The sequence below is a fragment of the Bombina bombina genome, chromosome 5 (genome assembly GCF_027579735.1).
Source record: "Bombina bombina isolate aBomBom1 chromosome 5, aBomBom1.pri, whole genome shotgun sequence".
NCBI lineage: Eukaryota > Metazoa > Chordata > Amphibia > Anura > Bombinatoridae > Bombina > Bombina bombina.
Window position 1 is genome coordinate 955,676,356 of NC_069503.1, and position 22,969 is coordinate 955,699,324.

The window sequence follows — 22,969 nt, forward strand, 5'->3', positions numbered from 1 at the left end:
TGTACTGAGGGTGCTTGATTCTGATAGCACCAAGTAATGTACATGGGGGGAAACTGAACGACATATACAACAAATGTGGATTTATTTTTATTTAAACAAAATAGATGTGGAATGTGTTTTGACAACTTCCATTCCATTTAAACAAGAATATGAGAATTATGTCCCACATATAACATGGCTTGGTAATCAACCAAAGGCTGACCTGCCTGTGAGACGCTAGGTCTACTTATCTTTCATGCAGCTGGGTATGAAAAGGTAAAATTAAAATTAGATTTCATCACCAACAAAGTAGAGTATTTCAGTTTTAAGGGAGGTAAAGTTATGGAACTCAATACTTAGATGGGCTGCGAAAGCAAGTGTAGTTAATACAAAAAACAATGTAAAGGGGGTTATACAATAAAACAAAACAGAATTATTATAACAGTTACAAAAGCTAGCACAAAAAGTAGACACTTTAGGAACAGAAGGATTTTTAATAAGGGATTGACCGTGACAAATGTTTTAAAAGAAAAGGATGAACCCAATGGGGATTTCAGTACCAACTACAGCGTATTATCAGAAGGATACAACTCTTATTGTCCAGTAAGCATACAACCTTCTAATTTAAAAACTAGAATGTGACAAATCCCAGGAGAAATTCAGAATGTGTGAACTGACTAACAGGACATTTACACGTCTGTCATATGGCATCACATTAACTTTTTAAATATATTATGGGAAGGCATGCTTTGGAAACATAGAAAGTAGGTACTATAGCCTTACCATTCTCCCAAGATTCCCTTGGCCACGTTTCAGGTAACATACCAAACTTAAATTCGTTTGATGTCCCTAAAAAGGAACAAAAATGTAAAACATTAAGGATTACATACAGTAAAACATTTGTAAATACTGCTCTCTTCCTTGTGATCAAAAGTCCCAGCACTGCATTTATTTAAAGAAATTTAAAAAAAAATGATGGTATGTGCTGACAAATTCAGCCTTAAAGGGACAGTTTACACCAGAATTTTTATTGTTTTAAAAGATAGATAATCCCTTTATTACTCATTTCCCAGTTTTGCATAACCAACACAGTTATAATAATATACTTTTAACCTCTGTGATTATCTTGTATCTAAGCCTCTGCAAACTGCCCCTTTTTTCAGTTCTTTTGACAGACTTGCAGTCTAGCCAATCAGTGCCAGATCCCATATTACTTCACGTGCACAGTGTTATCTATATGAAATATGTGAACTAATACCCTCTAGTGGTGAAAAACTTAAAATGCAATCTGAAAGAGGTGGGCTTCAAGGTCTAAGAAATTAGCATATGAACCTCCTAGGTTAAGCTTTCAACTAAGAATACCAAGAGAACAAAGCAAAATTGGTGATAAAAAGTAAATAGGAAAATTGTTTAAAATTACATGCTCTCTCTGAATCATGAAAGTTTATTTTGGCCTAGACTGTCCCTTTAACCCTCTCTGTCTCCCTGCATCACACAAAATAACTGGCATTGCTCTTTTTTTTACAAATATTACATTTATGGTATAATATTTTAGTACCTTAAAAACTTTTCTGTCTCTGTCTTCCATGTGTTATAAGAAAAATTCCATCTGCATTGTTATAAATTGAATAACCCTAGCAGCATGTGTGCAGTTCTCTGTGTTAGTTCATAAGTGTAAGGCGTTTTAACATGGAGTTAGACAAAGAAGTGAACAATTTAGAAACAGGTACTCTCTTACAGGGATATGAAACTCAAACCTTTTTTCCCTCATGATTTAGATAGAGCATGCAATTTTAAAGCAACTTTCTAATTTACTCCTATTATCAATTTTTCTTCATTCTCTTGGTATGCTTTGTTGAATGATCAGCAATGCACTACTAGTTGCTGACTGAACACAAGGGTGAGCCAATTCCAATATATCCACCAATCAGCAGCTAGAACCTAGGTTATTTGCTGCTCTTGAGCTTTCCAAGATAAACCTTTCAGCAAAGGATAACAAGAGAAGGAAGCAAATTAAATACTAGAAGTACATTGGAAAGTTGTTTAAAAACAGAATTTATGCTTACCTGATAAATTACTTTCTCCAACGGTGTGTCCGGTCCACGGCGTCATCCATAACTTGTGGGAATATTCTCCTCCCCAACAGGAAATGGCAAAGAGCACAGCAAAAGCTGTCCATATAGTCCCTCCCAGGCTCCGCCCCCCCAGTCATTCGACGGACAGGAGAAAAAAACAAAATTTATGCTTACCTGATAAATTCCTTTCTCCTGTAGTGTGGTCAGTCCACGGGTCATCATTACTTCTGGGATATTAACTCCTCCCCAACAGGAAGTGCAAGAGGATCACCCAGCAGAGCTGCTATATAGCTCCTCCCCTCTACGTCACACCCAGTCATTCGACCGAGAACCAATGAGAAAGGAGAAGCCAAAGGGTGCAGTGGTGACTGGAGTATAATTTAAAAAATTTAGACCTGCCATAAAAACAGGGCGGGCCGTGGACTGACCACACTACAGGAGAAAGGAATTTATCAGGTAAGCATAAATTTTGTTTTCTCCTGTTAAGTGTGGTCAGTCCACGGGTCATCATTACTTCTGGGATACCAATACCAAAGCTAAAGTACACGGATGACGGGAGGGACAGACAGGCTCTTTATACGGAAGGAACCACTGCCTGAAGAACCTTTCTCCCAAAAACAGCCTCCGAAGAAGCAAAAGTGTCAAATTTGTAAAATTTGGAAAAAGTATGAAGAGTAGACCAAGTCTAGTAGAATGAGCTGTAATTCTTTCAGGAGGCTGCTGTCCAGCAGTCTCATAAGCTAAACGTATTATGCTACGAAGCCAAAAAGAGAGAGGTAGCCGAAGCTTTTTGACCTCTCCTCTGACCAGAATAAACGACAAACAGGGAAGACGTTTGTCGAAAATCCTTAGTTGCCTGTAGATAAAATTTCAGGGCACGGACAACATCTAGATTGTGTAGAAGACGTTCCTTCTTCGAAGAAGGATTAGGACACAAAGATGGAACAACAATCTCTTGATTGATATTCCTGTTAGTGACCACCTTAGGTAGAAACCAGGTTTAGTACGCAGAACTACCTTGTCTGAAGAAAAATCAGATAAGGAGAATCACAATGTAAGGAAGATAACTCAGAGACTCTTCGAGCCGAGGAAATAGCCATTAAAAAACAGAACTTTCCAAGATAACAGCTTGATATCAATGGAATGAAGGGGTTCAAACGGAACACCCTGTAAAACATTAAGAACTAAGTTCAAACTCCATGGTGGAGCAACAGTTTTAAACACAGGCTTGATCCTAGCCAAAGCCTGACAAAAAGCTTGAACGTCCGGAACCTCTGACAGACGTTTGTGTAAAAGAATGGACAGAGCTGAAATCTGTCCCTTTAAGGGAACTAGCGGATAAACCCTTTTCTAAACCTTCTTGTAGAAAAGACAATATCCTAGGAATCCTAACCTTACTCCATGAGTAACTCTTGGATTCGCACCAATATAAGTATTTACGCCATATTTTATGGTAAACCTTTCTGGTAACAGGCTTCCTAGCCTGTATTAAGGTATCAATTACTGACTCAGAAAAACCACGTTTTGATAAAATCAAGCGTTCAATTTCCAAGCAGTCAGTTTCAAAGAAATTAGATTTTGATGTTTGAAGGGACCCTGGATCAGAAGGTCCTGTCTCAGAGGCAGAGACCAAGGTGGACAGGATGACATGTCCACTAGATCTGCATACCAAGTCCTGCGTGCACGCAGGCGCTCATTAGAATCACCGATGCTCTCTCCTGTTTGATTCTGGCAATCAATCGAGGAAGCATCGGGAAGGGTGGAAACACATAAGCCATCCCGAAGGTCCAAGGTGCTGTCAAAGCATCTATCAGAACCGCTCCCGGATCCCTGGATCTGGACCCGTAACAAGGAAGCTTGGCGTTCTGTCGAGACGCCATGAGATCTATCTCTGGTTTGCCCCAACGTCGAAGTATTTGGGCAAAGACCTCCGGATGAAGTTCCCACTCCCCCGGATGAAAAGTCTGACGACTTAGGAAATCCGCCTCCCAGTTCTCACACTCCAAAGATACCTCTACCTTCTCTTGGACCATCATAGAAAAGGTTCCCCCACTAAAGAGAGGACAAGACAGGGACCGAAGGCTGGGGGAGAGAGAAGTATTTTGGATTTTCAAACTCAGGACAAGGGTCCCTGAAGGCCTCAATTCTGAATATGACCTAATAAACTTTTGGTGAGAATATATTCTCCCTTGTTGGTACTTATTTCTCCTTCAGCTTAAGGTCCTGGTCCCCTCTTCCTGCCTCCTTATCTAAATCCGAGTAAGTAACACCTTGGGATTGATTTATGTAAGTGGAGCTATGGCTTATTGCCCACTTGTTTTCATCATCCTCTTAACCCCTTGTTCCCATATAATACTATAATACTCTATTAGCAAGGTTATTTAGATCATAATCGTTACTGATGCAGTATCTACTATTTGTAAATGGATACATGTTTATACTGGAATAACCAGAATTTTGAGCCTTTTTTGGAATTTTATCTATGACTGATTAGTGTTGTTTTCAATCTGTGCATTCATTGTATCTATTTAATAACTATTCTTCATCTGGCTTTATAATAATCTGTATCTTGTTGCATAATGTCTTTTATAACATGTCTTATATAATTTTCCATATTATGTTTCAGAGTGCATGGAAGCAGAAGTTCTACCTAAAATCAAAGAGAACTGATGAACTGCGCATTATCCATGAAACACAAGACATAGCTAGATTATAAACTTTCAACCGTATCTCCCTGCATTTGGTCACCTATATCTAGGTAGTTGAAATAACTCAGATAAATTGGTGCCCCTTTAATTTATGCAGCAATGGTTAGTTTGTTTATTAGTTTATTATGTTATAAACTAACACTTTAGGAGTTTCAATGTAAACACTGGTAGTGATTTTCTGTGTATCCACAGAACTTCGAGATTGGTCTGTTTTTTGCACCTAGCAACAGGGGGTGGGTCCCTAGTAACCAATAGGAAGCCGTCTACTAGCCTTTTTAAAGAGCACATACACATACTTTTAACCAGGTAATGAGTAAGGCAATCTGCTGAAACGCGTATACCTGTCTATTTTTGCAGTCTGCTTCCTAACAGTAGATTCTTTTCTGTCATGTATTAGCCCCGGGGAGTATGTTCCTATTCTCCCCTCACACTGTTTGTTTTGGTTAGTCTATCACTAACCTTTGTGTATTTGTTTCACTCATTTGCGTTGTAACCATGCAAGTCGTTTCAAAATAAACCTTTTTGTTGCAACTCATTCGCACCTGTGCTCCTCAATCACTTTCACAAGATAACTCAGAGACTCTTCGAGCCGAGGAAATAGCCATTAAAAACAGAACTTTCCAAGATAACAGCTTGATATCAATGGAATGAAGGGTGTTCAAACGGAACACCCTGTAAAACATTAAGAACTAAGTTCAAACTCCATGGTGGAGCAACAGTTTTAAACACAGGCTTGATCCTAGCCAAAGCCTGACAAAAAGCTTGAACGTCCGGAACCTCTGACAGACGTTTGTGTAAAAGAATGGACAGAGCTGAAATCTGTCCCTTTAAAGAACTAGCGGATAAACCCTTTTCTAAACCTTCTTGTAGAAAAGACAATATCCTAGGAATCCTAACCTTACTCCATGAGTAACTCTTGGATTCGCACCAATATAAGTATTTACGCCATATTTTATGGTAAATCTTTCTGGTAACAGGCTTCCTAGCCCTGTATTAAGGTATCAATTACTGACTCAGAAAAACCACGTTTTGAATAAAATCAAGCGTTCAATTTCCAAGCAGCTCAGTTTCAGAGAAATTAGATTTTGATGTTTGAAGGGACCCTGGATCAGAAGGTCCTGTCTCAGAGGCAGAGACCAAGGTGGACAGGATGACATGTCCACTAGATCTGCATACCAAGTCCCTGCGTGGCCACGCAGGCGCTATTAGAATCACCGATGCTCTCTCCTGTTTGATTCTGGCAATCAATCGAGGAAGCATCGGGAAGGGTGGAAACACATAAGCCATCCGAAGGTCCAAGGTGCTGTCAAAGCATCTATCAGAACCGCTCCCGGATCCCTGGATCTGGACCCGTAACAAGGAAGCTTGGCGTTCTGTCGAGACGCCATGAGATCTATCTCTGGTTTGCCCCAACGTCGAAGTATTTGGGCAAAGACCTCTGGATAAAGTTCCCACTCCCCCGGATGAAAAGTCTGACGACTTAGGAAATCCGCCTCCCAGTTCTCCACTCCCGGGATGTGGGATTGCTGACAGGTGGCAAGAGTGAGACTCTGCCCAGCAAATTATCTTTGATACTTCCATCATTTGCTAGGGAGCTTCTTGTCCCTCCTTGATGGTTGATGTAAGCTACAGTCGTGATGTTGTCCGACTGAAACCTGATGAAACCCCCGAGTTGTTAACTGGGGGCCAAGCCAGAAGGGCATTGAGAACTGCTCTCAATTCCAGAATGTTTATTGGCAGGAGACTCTCCTCCTGAGTCCATGGTCCCCTGAGCCTTCAGAGAATTCCAGACAGCGCCCCCAAACCTACTAGGCTGGCGTCTGTTGTTACAATTGTCCAATCTGGCCTGCTGAATGGCATCCCCCTGGACAGATGTGGCCGAGAAAGCCACCATAGAAGAGAATTTCTGGTCTCTTGATCCAGATTCAGAGTAGGGGACAAATCTGAGTAATCCCCATTCCACTGACTTAGCATGCACAATTGCAGCGGTCTGAGATGTAGGCGTGCAAAGGGTACTATGTCCATTGCCGCTACCATTAAGCCGATCACCTCTATGCATTGAGCCACTGACGGGTGTTGAATGGAATGAAGGACACGGCATGCATTTTGAAGCTTTGTTAACCTGTCTTCTGTCAGGTAGATCTTCATTTCTACAGAATCTATAAGAGTCCACAAGAAGGGAACTCTTGTGAGTGGAAAGAGAGAACTCTTCTTTTCGTTCACCTTCCATCCATGCGACCTTAGAAATGCCAGTACTAACTCTGTATGAGACTTGGCAGTTTGAAAGCTTGAAGCTTGTATCAGAATGTCGTCTAGGTACGGAGCTACCGAAATTCCTTGCGGTCTTAGTACCGCCAGAAGAGCACCCAGAACCTTTGTGAAGATTCTCGGAGCCGTAACCAATCCGAATGGAAGAGCTACAAACTGGTAATGCCTGTCTAGGAAGGCAAACCTTAGATACCGGTAATGATCCTTGTGAATCGGTATGTGAAGGTAAGCATCCTTTAAATCCACTGTGGTCATGTACTGACCCTTTTGGATCATGGGTAGGATTGTCCGAATAGTTTCCATTTTGAACGATGGAACTCTTAGGAATTTGTTTAGGATCTTTAAATCCAAGATTGGCCTGAAGGTTACCTCTTTTTTGGGAACCACAAACAGATTTGAGTGAAAACCCTTGTCCGTGTTCCGACCGCGGAACCGGATGGATCACTCCCATCAGTAAAAGATCTTGTACACAGCGTAGAACGCCTCTTCTTTATTTGGTTTGTTGACAACCTTGACAGATGAAATCTCCCTTTTGGGGGAGAGGATTTGAAGTCCAAAAGATATCCCTGAGATATGATCTCTAACGCCCAGGGATCCTGGACATCTCTTGCCCAAGCCTGGGCGAAGAGGGAAAGTCTGCCCCCCACTAGATCCGTTCCCGGATCGGGGGCCCTCAATTCATGCTGTCTTAGGGGGCAGCAGCAGGTTTCCTGGCCTGCTTGCCCTTGTTCCAGGACTGGTTAGGTCTCCAGCCTTGTCTGTAGCGAGCAACAGCTCCTTCCTGTTTTGGTGCAGAGGAAGTTGATGCTGCTCCTGCCTTGAAATTACGAAAGGAACGAAAATTAGACTGTCTAGTCTTAGGTTTGGCTCTGTCTTGAGGCAGGGCATGGCCTTTACCTCCTGTAATGTCAGCGATAATTTCTTTCAACCCGGGCCCGAATAAGGTCTGCCCTTTGAAAGGTATGTTAAGTAATTTAGATTTAGAAGTAACGTCAGCTGACCAGGATTTTAGCCACAGTGCTCTGCGTGCCTGAATGGCGAATCCGGAATTCTTAGCCGTAAGTTTAGTTAAATGTACTACGGCATCCGAAATAAATGAATTAGCTAGCTTAAGTGTCTTAAGCTTGTTTGAAATCTCATCTATAGTTATTGAGTCAAGAGTCTCTTCCAGGGACTCGGACCAAAAAAAGCGGCCGCGGCCGTGACAGGACGCAATACATGCAAGGGGTTGCGAATATAAAACCTTGTTGAACAAACATTTTCTTAAGGTAACCCTCTAACTTTTTATCCATTGGATCTGAAAAGGCACAGCTATCCTCCACCGGGATAGTGGTACGCTTAGCCAGAGTAGAAACCGCTCCCTCCACCTTAGGGACCGTCTGTTATAAGTCCCGTGTGGTGGCGTCTATTGGAAACATTTTTCTAAACACAGGAGGGGGGGAAAAAGGGTACACCGGGCCTATCCCACTCCTTAGTAATTATCTCTGTAAGCCTCTTAGGTATAGGAAAACAGAATTTATGGTTACCTGATAAATTACTTTCTCCAACGGTGTGTCCGGTCCACGGCGTCATCCTTACTTGTGGGATATTCTCTTCCCCAACAGGAAATGGCAAAGAGCCCAGCAAAGCTGGTCACATGATCCCTCCTAGGCTCCGCCTACCCCAGTCATTCGACCGACGTTAAGGAGGAATATTTGCATAGGAGAAACCATATGGTACCGTGGTGACTGTAGTTAAAGAAAATAAATTATCAGACCTGATTAAAAAAACCAGAGGCGGGCCGTGGACCGACAAACCGTTGGAGAAAGTAATTTATCAGGTAACCATAAATTCTGTTTTCTCCAACATTGTTGGGTCCGGTCCACGGCGTCATCCTTACTTGTGGGAACCAATACCAAAGCTTTAGGACACGGATGAAGGGAGGGAGCAAATCAGGTCACCTAAATGGAAGGCACCACGGCTTGCAAAACCTTTCTCCCAAAAATAGCCTCAGAAGAAGCAAAAGTATCAAACTTGTAAAATTTGGTAAAAGTGTGCAGTGAAGACCAAGTCGCTGCCCTACATATCTGATCAACAGAAGCCCTCGTTCTTGAAGGCCCATGTGGAAGCCACAGCCCTAGTGGAATGAGCTGTGATTCTTTTCGGGAGGCTGCCGTCCGGCAGTCTCGTAAGCCAATCTGATGATGCTTTTAATCCAAAAAGAGAGAGAGGTAGAAGTTGCTTTTTGACCTCTCCTTTTACCGGAATAAACAACAAACAAGGAAGATGTTTGTCTAAAATCCTTTGTAGCATCTAAATAGAATTTTAGAGCGCGAACAACATCCAAATTGTGCAACAAACGTTCCTTCTTTGAAACTGGTTTCGGGACACAGAGAAGGTACGATAATCTCCTGGTTAATGTTTTTGTTAGAAACAAACTTTTGGAAGAAAACCAGGTTTAGTACGTAAAACCACCTTATCTGCATGGAACACCAGATAAGGAGGAGAACACTGCAGAGCAGATAATTCTGAAACTCTTCTAGCAGAAGAAATTGCAACTAAAAACAAAACTTTCCAAGATAATAACTTAATATCAACGGAATGCAAGGGTTCAAACGGAACCCCCTGAAGAACTGAAAGAACTAAATTGAGACTCCAAGGAGGGAGTCAAAGGTTTGTAAACAGGCTTAATTCTAACCAGAGGCCTGAACAAAGGCTTGAACATCTGGCACAGCGGCCAGCTTTTTTGTGAAGTAACACAGACAAGGCAGAAATCTGTCCCTTCAGGGAACTTGCAGATAATCCTTTTTCCAATCCTTCTTGAAGGAAGGATAGAATCCTAGGAATCTTAACCTTGTCCCAAGGGAATCCTTTAGATTCACACCAACAGATATATTTTTTCCAAATTTTGTGGTAAATCTTTCTAGTTACAGGCTTTCTGGCCTGAACAAGAGTATCGATAACAGAATCTCGAGAATCCTCGCTTCGATAAGATCAAGCGTTCAATCTCCAAGCAGTCAGCTGGAGTGAAACCAGATTCGGATGTTCGAACGGACCCTGAACAAGAAGGTCTCGTCTCAAAGGTAGCTTCCAAGGAGGAGCCGATGACATATTCACCAGATCTGCATACCAAAGTCCTGCGTGGCCACGCAGGAGCTATCAAGATCACCGACGCCCTCTCCTGATTGATCCTGGCTACCAGCCTGGGGATGAGAGGAAACGGCGGGAACACATAAGCTAGTTTGAAGGTCCAAGGTGCTACTAGTGCATCCACTAGAGCCGCCTTGGGATCCCTGGATCTGGACCCGTAGCAAGGAACTTTGAGAGTTCTGACGAGAGGCCATCAGATCCATGTCTGGAAATGCCCCACAGCTGAGTGACTTGGGCAAAGATTTCCGGATGGAGTTCCCACTCCCCCGGATGCAATGTCTGACGACTCAGAAAATCCGCTTCCCAATTTTCCACTCCTGGGATGTGGATAGCAGACAGGTGGCAGGAGTGAGACTCCGCCCATAGAATGATTTTGGTCACTTCTTCCATCGCCAGGGAACTCCTTGTTCCCCCCTGATGGTTGATGTACGCAACAGTTGTCATGTTGTCTGATTGAAACCGTATGAACTTGGCCCTCGCTAGCTGAGGCCAAGCCTTGAGAGCATTGAATATCGCTCTCAGTTCCAGAATATTTATCGGTAGAAGAGATTCTTCCCGAGACCAAAGACCCTGAGCTTTCAGGGATCCCCAGACCCGCGCCCCCAGCCCATCAGACTGGCGTCGGTCGTGACAATGACCCACTCTGGTCTGCGGAATGTCATCCCTCGTGACAGGTTGTCCAGGGACAGCCACCAACGGAGTGAGTCTCTGGTCCTCTGATTTACTTGTATCTTCGGAGACAAGTCTGTATAGTCCCCCATTCCACTGACTGAGCATGCACAGTTGTAATGGTCTTAGATGAATGCGTGCAAAAGGAACTATGTCCATTGCCGCTACCATCAACCCGATCACTTCCATGCACTGAGCTATGGAAGGAAGAGGAACGGAATGAAGTATCCGACAAGAGTCTAGAAGTTTTGGTTTTTCTGGCCTCTGTCAGAAAAATCCTCATTTCTAAGGAGTCTATTATTGTTCCCAAGAAGGGAACCCTTGTTGACGGAGATAGAGAACTCTTTTCCACGTTCACTTTCCATCCGTGAGATCTGAGAAAGGCCAGGACAATGTCCGTGTGAGCCTTTGCTTGAGGAAGGGACGACGCTTGAATCAGAATGTCGTCCAAGTAAGGTACTACAGCAATGCCCCTTGGTCTTAGCACAGCTAGAAGGGACCCTAGTACCTTTGTGAAAATCCTTGGAGCAGTGGCTAATCCGAAAGGAAGCGCCACGAACTGGTAATGTTTGTCCAGGAATGCGAACCTCAGGAACCGATGATGTTCCTTGTGGATAGGAATATGTAGATACGCATCCTTTAAATCCACCGTGGTCATGAATTGACCTTCCTGGATGGAAGGAAGAATAGTTCGAATGGTTTCCATCTTGAACGATGGAACCTTGAGAAACTTGTTTAAGATCTTGAGATCTAAGATTGGTCTGAACGTTCCCTCCTTTTTGGGAACTATAAACAGATTGGAGTAGAACCCCATCCCTTGTTCTCTTAATGGAACGGATGAATCACTCCCATTTTTAACAGGTCTTCTACACAATGTAAGAATGCCTGTCTTTTTATGTGGTCTGAAGACAACTGAGACCTGTGGAACCTCCCCCTTGGGGGAAGTCCCTTGAATTCCAGAAGATAACCTTGGGAGACTATTTCTAGCGCCCAAGGATCCAGAACATCTCTTGCCCAAGCCTGAGCGAAGAGAGAGAGTCTGCCCCCCACCAGATCCGGTCCCGGATCGGGGGCCAACATTTCATGCTGTCTTGGTAGCAGTGGCAGGTTTCTTGGCCTGCTTTCCCTTGTTCCAGCCTTGCATTGGTCTCCAAGCTGGCTTGGCTTGAGAAGTATTACCCTCTTGCTTAGAGGACGTAGCACTTTGGGCTGGTCCGTTTCAACGAAAGGGACGAAAATTAGGTTTATTTTTTGCCTTGAAAGGCCGATCCTGAGGAAGGGCGTGGCCCTTACCCCCAGTGATATCCGAGATAATCTCTTTCAAGTCAGGGCCAAACAGCGTTTTCCCCTTGAAAGGAATGTTAAGTAGCTTGTTCTTGGAAGACGCATCAGCCGACCAAGATTTCAACCAAAGCGCTCTGTGCGCCACAATAGCAAACCCAGAATTCTTAGCCGCTAACCTAGCCAATTGCAAAGTGGCGTCTAGGGTGAAAGAATTAGCCAATTTGAGAGCATTGATTCTGTCCATAATCTCCTCATAAGGAGGAGAATCACTGTCGACCGCCTTTATCAGCTCATCGAACCAGAAACATGCGGCTGTAGCGACAGGGACAATGCATGAAATTGGTTGTAGAAGGTAACCCTGTTGAACAAACATCTTTTTAAGCAAACCTTCTAATTTTTTATCCATAGGATCTTTGAAAGCACAACTATCCTCTATGGGTATAGTGGTGCGTTTGTTTAAAGTGGAAACCGCTCCCTCGACCTTGGGGACTGTCTGCCATAAGTCCTTTCTGGGGTCGACCATAGGAAACAATTTTTTAAATATGGGGGGAGGGACGAAAGGAATACCGGGCCTTTCCCATTCTTTATTAACAATGTCCGCCACCCGCTTGGGTATAGGAAAAGCTTCTGGGAGCCCTGGCACCTCTAGGAACTTGTCCATTTTACATAGTTTCTCTGGAATGACCAACTTGTCACAATCATCCAGAGTGGATAATACCTCCTTAAGCAGAATGCGGAGATGTTCCAACTTAAATTTAAATGCAATCACATCAGGTTCAGCTTGTTGAGAAATGTTCCCTGAATCAGTAATTTCTCCCTCAGACAAAACCTCCCTGGCCCCATCAGACTGATTTAGGGGGCCCTTCAGAAATATTAATATCAGCGTCGTCATGCTCTTCAGTATCTAAAACAGAGCAGTCGCGCTTACGCTGATAAGTGTTCATTTTGGCTAAAATGTTTTTGACAGAATTATCCATTACAGCCGTTAATTGTTGCATAGTAAGGAGTATTGGCGCGCTAGATGTACTAGGGGCCCTCCTGAGTGGGCAAGACTCGTGTAGACGAAGGAGGGAATGATGCAGTACCATGCTTACTCCCCTCACTTGAGGAATCATCTTGGGCATCATTGTCATTGTCACATAAATCACATTTATTTAAATGAATAGGAATTCTGGCTTCCCCACATTCAGAACACAGTCTATCTGGTAGTTCAGACATGTTAAACAGGCATAAACTTGATAACAAGTACAAAAAACGTTTTAAAATAAAACCGTTACTGTCACTTTAAATTTTAAACTGAACACACTTTATTACTGCAAATGCGAAAAAACATGAAGGAATTGTTCAAAATTCACCAAATTTTCACCACAGTGTCTTAAAGCCTTAAAAGTATTGCACACCAAATTTGGAAGCTTTAACCCTTAAAATAACGGAACCGGAGCCGTTTTGAACTTTAACCCCTTTACAGTCCCTGGTATCTGCTTTGCTGAGACCCAACCAAGCCCCAAGGGGAATACGATACCAAATGACGCCTTCAGAAAGTCTTTTCTAAGTATCAGAGCTCCTCTCACATGCGACTGCATGCCATGCCTCTCAAAAACAAGAGCGCCACACCGGCGCGAAAATGAGGCTCTGCCTATGCTTTGGGAAAGCCCCTAAAGAATAAGGTGTCTAAAACAGTGCCTGCCGATATTATTATATCAAAATACCCAGATAAAATGATTCCTCAAGGCTAAATATGTGTTAATAATCAATCGATTTAGCCCAAAAAAAGTCTACAGTCTTAATAAGCCCTTTTTGAAGCCCTTATTTACAATCGTAATAAACATGGCTTACCGGATCCCAGAGGGAAAATGACAGCTTCCAGCATTACATCGTCTTGTTAGAATGTGTCATACCTCAAGCAGCAAGAGACTGCTCACTGTTCCCCCAACTGAAGTTAATTGCTCTCAACAGTCCTGTGTGGAACAGCCATGGATTTTAGTGACGGTTGCTAAAATAATTTTCCTCATACAAACAGAAATCTTCATCTCTTTTCTGTTTCTGAGTAAATAGTACATACCAGCACTATTTCAAAATAACAAACTCTTGATTGAATAATAAAAACTACAGTTAAACACTAAAAAACTCTAAGCCATCTCGTGGAGATGTTGCCTGTACAACGGCAAAGAGAATGACTGGGGTAGGCGGAGCCTAGGAGGGATCATGTGACCAGCTTTGCTGGGCTCTTTGCCATTTCCTGTTGGGGAAGAGAATATCCCACAAGTAAGGATGACGCCGTGGACCGGACACACCTATGTTGGAGAAATACGTCAGTACTCGCCGGTACCGCATAGTATCTATCCAGCCTACATAATTTCTCTGGGATTGCAACGGTGTTACAATCATTCAGAGCTGCTAATACCTCCCCTAACAGTACACGGAGGTTTGAGTTTAAACTTAAAATTAGAAATGTCTGAATCCATTCTATTGGGATCAGAACCGTCACCTGCAGATTGAAGCTCTCCGTCCTCATGTTCAGCATACTGTGACGCAGTATCAGACATGGCCCTATTATCAACAGCGCACTCTGTTCTCACCCCAGAGTGATCACGCTTACCTCTAAGTTCTGGTAATTTAGTCAAAACTTCAGTCATAACATTAGCCATATCCTGTAATGTGATTTGTAATGGCCGCCCTGATGTACTCGGCGCTACAATATCACGCACCTCCCGAGCGGGAGATGCAGGTACTGACACGTGAGGCGAGTTAGTCGGCATAACTCTCTCCTCGTTGTTTGGTGAATGATGTTCAATTTGTACAGATTGACTTTTATTTAAAGTAGCATCAATGCAATTAGTACATAAATTTCTATTGGGCTCCACTTTGGCTTTAGCACATATAGCACAGAGATATTCCTCTGAGTCAGACATGTTTAACACACTAGCAATTAAACTAGCAACTTGGAAATACTTTTCAAAGCAATTTACAAATAATATGAAAACGTACTGTGCCTTTAAGAAGCACAGAAAAAAAAGTTATGACAGTTGAGAATAATAAACTTGAGAAACTATAACATCAAATTCTTTCCGGTAAAAACACAATTTTAGCAAAGGATTGCCCCCATTAGCAATGGATAACTAACCCTGAATAGCAGAAAAAATGTACAGAAAATAAGCGTTTTTTATCACAGTCAGTCACAATCTCACAGCTCTGCTGTGAGTGATTACCTCCCTCAAATTAACTTTTGAAGACCCCTGAGCTCTGTAGAGACGAACCGGATCATGCAGGGAAGACAAGAGACTTCTGACTGAATTTTCTGATGCGTAGCAAAAGCGCCAAAATAGGCCCCTCCCCCTCACACACAACAGTGAGGGAGATCAGTAACTGTCTTAAATTAAATAAAACGACTGCCAAGTGGAAAAAAACAGTGCCCAAAACAATTTTTCACCCAGTACCTCAGATAATTAAACGATTTAACATGCCAGCAAAAAGGTTAACATCAAATAAATGAAATGTCATTAGAAAGCCTGTTGCTAGTCACTGCAAATTAGGCTAAAGTCTTATGCATACAGTATTATCCCAGTGAAGTGCCATTCCCCAGAATACTGAAGTGTAAATATACATACATGACAGCCTGATACCAGTTGCTACTACTGCATTTAAGGCTGAGCTTACATTATATCGGTATGGCAGAATTTTCTCAGTCAATTCCATTGTCAGAAAATAATATGCTGCTACATACCTCTTTGCAGGTTAACCTGCCCGCTGTCCCCTGATCTGAAGTTTACCTCACTCCTCAGATGGCCGAGAACAGCCGGCTAAAATCATACAAAAAACTCAGGTAGATTCTTCTTCAAATTCTACCAGAGAAGGAACAACACACTCCGGTGCTGTTATAAAATAACAAACTTTTGATTGAAGGTATAAAACTAAGTATAATCACCACAGTCCTCTCACACATCCTATCTATTAGTTGGGTGCAAGAGAATGACTGGGTGTGACGTAGAGGGGAGGAGCTATATAGCAGCTCTGCTGGGTGATCCTCTTGCACTTCCTGTTGGGGAGGAGTTAATATCCCAGAAGTAATGATGACCCGTGGACTGACCACACTTAACAGGAGAAAAGGAGAAACTATAGGGTGCCGTGGTGACTGTAGTTAAAGAAAGAAATTTATCAAACCTGATTAAAAAACCAGGGCGGGCCGTGGACCGGACACACCGTTGGAGAAAGAAATTTATCAGGTAAGCATAAATTCTGTTTTCTCCAACATTGGTGTGTCCGGTCCACGGCGTCATCCATAACTTGTGGGAACCAATACCAAAGCTTTAGGACACGGAAGAAAGGAGGGAGCAAATCAGGTTACCTAAACAGAAGGCACCACGGCTTGCAAAACCTCTCTCCCAAAAATAGCCTCCGAAGAAGCAAAAGTATCAAATTTGTAGAATTTGGCAAAAGTGTGCAGAGAAGACCAAGTCGCTGCCTTACATATCTGATCAACAGAAGCCTCGTTCTTGAAGGCCCATGTGGAAGCCACAGCCCTAGTAGAGTGAGCTGTGATTCATTCGGGAGGCTGCCGTCCGGCAGTATCATAAGCCAATCGGATGATGCTTTTCAGCCAAAAGGAAAGAGGTAGCAGTAGCTTTTTGACCTCTCCTCTTGCCAGAATAAACGACAAACAGAGAAGACGTTTGTCTGAAATCCTTTGTTGCTTCTAAATAGAACTTTATAGCACGGACTACATCTAAATTGTGTAACAAACGTTCCTTCTTTGAAACTGGATTCGGGCACAAAGAAGGTACAACTATTTCCTGGTTAATATTCTTGTTGGAAACAACCTTTGGAAGGAAACCAGGTTTAGTACGCAAAACCACCTTATCTGAATGGAACACCAGATAGGGCGGATTACACTGCAGAGCAGATAATTCAGAAACCCTTCTAGCAGAAGAAATAGCAACCAAAAACAGAACTTTCCAAGATAACAACTTGATATCTATGGAATGCAAGGGTTCAAACGGAACCCCTTGAAGAACTGAAAGAACTAAATTTAGACTCCAGGGAGGAGTCAAAGGTCTGTAAACAGGCTTGATCCTGACCAAAGCCTGAACAAAAGCTTGAACATCTGGCACAGCTGCCAGTCGTTTGTGTAACAAGACAGATAAAGCAGAAATCTGTCCCTTTAAAGAACTCGCTGACAATCCCTTATCCAAACCTTCTTGGAGAAAGGAAAGGATCCTAGGAATTTTAATCTTACTCCATGAGAATCCCTTGGATTCACACCAACAGATATATCTTTTCCATATTTTATGGTAAATCTTTCTAGTCACAGGTTTTCTGGCTTGTACCAGAGTATCTATCACAGAATCCGAAAACCCACGCTTAGATAAAATCAAGCGTTCAATTTCCAAGCAGTCAGCTGGAGAGAAACCAGATTTGGATGTTCGAATGGACCTTGTACTAGAAGATCCTGTCTCAAAGGTAGCTTCCATGGTGGAGCCGATGACATATTCACCAGGTCTGCATACCAAGTCCTGCGTGGCCACGCAGGAGCTATCAAAATCACAGAGGCCTTCTCCTGTTTGATCCTGGCTACCAGTCTGGGAATGAGAGGGAACGGTGGAAACGCATAAGCTAGGTTGAAGGCCCAAGGCGCCACTAATGCATCCACTAGAGTCGCCTTGGGATCCCTGGATCTGGACCCGTAGCAGGGAACCTTAAAGTTCTGACGGGACGCCATCAGATCCATGTCTGGAATGCCCCATAATTGGGTCAACTGGGCAAACACCTCCGGGTGGAGTTCCCACTCCCCCGGATGGAAAGTCTGACGACTCAGATAATCCGCCTCCCAGTTGTCTACTCCTGGGATGTGGATCGCAGATAGATGGCAGGAGTGATCCTCCGCCCATTTGATGATTTTTGTCACCTCTCTCATCGCCAGAGAACTCCTTGTTCCCCCCTGATGGTTGATTTAAGCAACAGTCGTCATGTTGTCTGATTGGAATCTTATGAATCTGGCCTTTGCTAGTTGAGGCCAAGCCCGGAGAGCAGTGAATATCGCTCTCAGTTCCAGAATGTTTATCGGGAGAAGAGACTCTTCCCGGGACCATAGACCCTGAGCTTTCAGGGAATCCAGACCGCGCCCCCAGCCTAATAGACTGGCGTCGGTCGTGACGATGACCCACTCTGGTCTGCGGAAGCTCATTCCCTGGGACAGGTGATCCTGGGTCAGCCACCAACGGAGTGAGTCTCTGGTCTTCTGATCTACTTGAATCATCAGAGACAAGTCTGTATAGTCTCCATTCCACTGTTTGAGCATGCACAGTTGTAATGGTCTTAGATGAATTCGCGCAAAAGGAACTATGTCCATTGCTGCAACCATCAACCCTACTACTTCCATGCACTGAGCAATGGAAGGCCGTAGAACAGAGTGAAGAACTTGACAAGCATTTAGAAGCTTTGACTTTCTGACATCTGTCAGGAAAATCTTCATTTCTAAAGAATCTATTATTGTCCCCAAGAAAGGAACTCTTGTCGACGGAGACAGGGAACTCTTTTCTATGTTCACTTTCCATCCGTGAGATCTGAGAAAGGCCAGAACGATGTCTGTGTGAGCCTTTGCCTTTGAAAGAGACGACGCTTGTATCAGAATGTCGTCCAAGTAAGGTGCCACTGCAATGCCCCTTGGTCTTAGAACCGCTAGAAGGGACCCGAGCACCTTTGTGAAAATCCTTGGAGCAGTGGCTAGTCCGAATGGGAGAGCCACGAACTGGTAATGTTTGTCCAGAAAGGCGAACCTTAGGAACTGATGATGATCTTTGTGGATAGGAATATGTAGATACGCATCCTTTAGATCCACGGTAGTGATAAATTACCCTCCTGGATTGTAGGTAAAATCGTTCGAATAGTTTCCATTTTGAACGATGGCACTCTGAGATATTTGTTTAGAATTTTTAAATCCAGAATTGGTCTGAAAGTTCCCTCTTTTTTGGGAACCACAAACAGATTTGAGTAAAACCCCAGACCTTGTTCCACAGTTGGAACTGGGTGTATCACTCCCATTTTTAACAGGTTTTCTACACAATGTAAGAATGCCTGTCTCTTTTTTTTGTTTGAAGATAAGCGAGACATGTGGAACCTTCCGCTTGGGGGTAGTTCCTTCAATTCTAGAAGATAACCCTGAGAGACTATTTCTAGTGCCCAGGGATCCTGAACATCTCTTGCCCAAGCCTGAGCAAAGAGAGAGAGTCTGCCCCCTACTAGATCCGGTCCCGGATCGGGGGCTACCCCTTCATCCTGTTTTGGTAGCAGCAGCAGGTTTCTTGGCCTGCTTACCCTTGTTCCAGCCTTGCATCGGTTTCCAAGCTGGTTTAGTCTGGGAAGCATTACCCTCTTGTCTAGAGGCTGCAGAGTTGGAGACCGGTCCGTTCCTGAAATTGCAAAAGGAACGAAAATTGGACTTATTGGGAATGGCTCTTTCAATTCTGGCCCAAAGAGAGTCTTACCTTTGAAAGGGATATTAAGCAATTTTGTCTTGGAAGATACATTCGCTGACCAAGACTTTAGCCAGAGCGCTCTGCGCGCCACAATTGCAAATCCTGAATTTTTCGCCGCTAATCTCGCTAACTGCAAAGCGGCATCTAAAATAAAGGAATTAGCTAACAAGTGCGTGAATTCTGTCCATAACCTCCTCATACGGAGTCTCTCTACTGAGCGACTTTTCTAGTTCTTCGAACTAGAACCACGCTGCTGTAGTGACAGGAATAATACACGAAATAGGTTGAAGGAGGTAACCCTGCTGTACAAAAATCTTTTTAAGCAAACCCTCCAATTTTTTATCCATAGGATCTTTGAAAGCACAATTGTCCTCAATAGGAATGGTCGTGCGTTTGGCTAGTGTAGAAACCGCCCCCTCGACCTTAGGAACTGTTTGCCATAAGTCCTTTCTAGGGTCGACCATAGGAAATAATTTCTTAAATATAGGAGGAGGGACAAAAAGGTATGTCTGGCTTCTCCCACTCCTTATTCACTATGTCCGCCACCCGCTTGGGTATTGGAAAAGCGTCAGGGTGCCCCGGGACCTCTAGGAACTTGTCCATCTTGCACAATTTTTCTGGGATGACCAGATTGTCACAATCATCCAGAGTAGATAGCACCTCCTTAAGCAGTGCGCGGAGATGCTCTAATTTAAATTTAAATGTCACAACATCAGGTTCTGCCTGCTGAGAAACTCTTCCTGAATCAGAAATTTCCCCATCTGACAAAACCTCCCTCATTGCCACTTCAGATTGGTGTGAGGGTATGACAGAAAAATTATCATCAGCGCCCTCCTGCTCTACAGTGTTTAAAACAGAGCAATCGCGCTTTCTCTGAAATGCAGGCATTTTGGATAAAATATTTGTTATGGAGTTATCCATTACTGCCGTCAATTGTTGCATAGTAACAAGCATTGGCGCGCTAGAAGTACTAGGGGTCTCCTGCGTGGGCAAAACTGGTGTAGACACAGAAGGAGATGATGTAGGACTATGTCTACTCCCTTCATCTGAGGAATCATCTTGGGCAACTTTACTATCTGTGACAGTACTGTCCTTACTTTGTTTGGACGCTATGGCACAATTATCACACATTTTAGAAGGGGGAGACACATTGGCTTCCATACATACAGAACATGATCTATCTGAAGGCACAGACATGTTAAACAGGCTTAAACTTGTTAATAAAGTACAAAAACAGTTTTAAAACAAAACCGTTACCGTCTCTTTAAATTTTAAACAGGGCACACTTTATTACTGAATATCTGAAAAACTATGAAGGAATTATTCAATCTTAACCAAATTTTCACCACAGTGTCTTAAAGCATTCAAAGCATTGCACTCCAAATTTCAGGCTGTTAACCCTTAAAATTTGGAAACCGGAGCCGTTTACAAACCCCCTTACAGTCCCAGCCCCAGCCTTTGCTGCGACTTCACCAAACCCAGGGGAATATACGATACCAAATGAAGCCTTCTAGGAACCTTTTCAATGAATTCCAGACCCACACACATGCATGTACTGAACTCAAAAGTAACTGCGCAGTAATGGCGCGAAAATGAGGCTCTGTCTACTACAGAGAAAGGCCCTTCCTGATGGGAAGGTGTCTAAACCAGTGCCTGACGTAAAAAACGTTCCCCAAAGTTATAAAAGTGTGAAATTCAACTTCAAACTGTATAAAATACCTAAATAAAGCAATCGATTTAGCCCATAAAAGTGTCTACCAGTTTATAGCCCATATTAAGCCCTTTATTCTTTATGAGACTAAGAAAATGGCTTACCGATCCCCATGAGGGGAAAAATGACAGCCTTCCAGCATTACACAGTCTTGTTAGAAATATGGCTAGTCACACCTTAAGCAGAAAAGTCTGCAAACTGTTCCCCCCAACTGAAGTTCTCTCAGCTCAACAGTCCTGTGTGGGAACAGCAATCGATTTTAGTTACTGCTGCTAAAATCATACTCCTCTCATAAACAGAACGCTTCATCTCTTTCTGTTTCAGAGTAAATAGTACATACCAGCACTATTTTAAAATAACAAACTCTTGATAGTAGAATAAAAACTACAACTAAACACCACATACTCTTCACCATCTCTGTGGAGATGCTACTTGTTCAGAGCGTCAAAGAGAATGACTGGGGGGGCGGAGCCTGGGAGGGACTATATGGACAGCTTTTGCTGTGCTCTTTGCCATTTCCTGTTGGGGAGGAGAATATTCCCACAAGTTATGGATGACACCGTGGACCGGACACACCAATGTTGGAGAAATTGTATTCTTTATCTGAATCAGTCTGTAATCTTGTGCACTTTATAGCAAGCATGCAGCTTGTCATGTCCTTGCTATCTGATGACTTGTAGCATCTTGTACTGCTCATTGATTCTGGGACACATTAAATCTAGTGTAGAGTGGCAGAGGTAAATTGGAAAGTTGTTTAAAAAATTGTATTCTCTGTTTTAATCACAAAATAAAAAATGTTGGGTTTTATGTCCCTTTAATTCTAATCTCCCTAAAATTCCCTGTAAACATTCTACACCTCCTGTCTGCCTTTACCTTCTCCTTATAGTCACAGCTCTTCCTGCCACAAACATCACACACTCTTCACATCTCTCCTTCTCTTCTATCTTCACCCCCTACAACACACACACTCTATTCCTATCTCACATTACTCAGCCAACCAGGCTCCACTGATACTAAGCTTTGACACTCACATAAGACATACTCCTCTCAATACCTTTCTTCTGCTTGCAGCGGGGGATGTCTCGCCTATCCTAGGTCCACCCTGACTGACATCTCCAAAACCTTGCCCACATAACCTTATTAACAGCACTTCTGTTAATACCGCACAACTCTTGTGCCCTTTGGAATGCAAGCTCTGTATGCAATCTATTCATGACCTATTAATTTCCCTATCACTTAACCTGTTAGCCCTCTCAGATACTTGGTTCTCCTCCTTGAACACAACTGCTGTAGCCTCTCTGCCCTATGGCGGCTTGCACTTCAGTCACACTTCAAAGCCAGGAAACAGACAAGGAGGGGAAGTAGGCATCCTTCTGTCTCCAGACTTTACCTTCCACTGCAATCCTTCACCCTCTCTCGTTCTTATCTTTTAAAGTTCACGCTACTCGCCTCTTCTCCTCTGTAGCTTTCCGTGTTGCTGTTATCTATCCGCCCCCTGGCGCAGCATCACAATTTCAAGACCACTTTGAAGCCTGGGTTCCACACTTCCTCTCTTGTAATGTCTCTTCTCTGACCTTCCGTTGACAATTTTAATATGCCTGCTGCCTCTAAACTTCTCTCTCTAACCACCTCTTTTGGCCAATAAACTGCTACCTTACAGGAATGTAAATGGCT

General features: G+C 43.2%; 1 protein-coding gene across 1 annotated transcript in view; it reads right to left on the reverse strand.

Moving 5' to 3' along the window:
* The window catches only part of ZBTB10 (zinc finger and BTB domain containing 10), a 59,621-nt gene that overhangs the window by 17,764 nt on the left and 18,888 nt on the right, over positions 1–22,969 (reverse strand). The window contains exon 3 of the mRNA XM_053715156.1: positions 763–828. Coding sequence (XP_053571131.1) covers positions 763–828 — 66 coding nt within the window. The remainder of the gene's footprint in view (positions 1–762; positions 829–22,969) is intronic.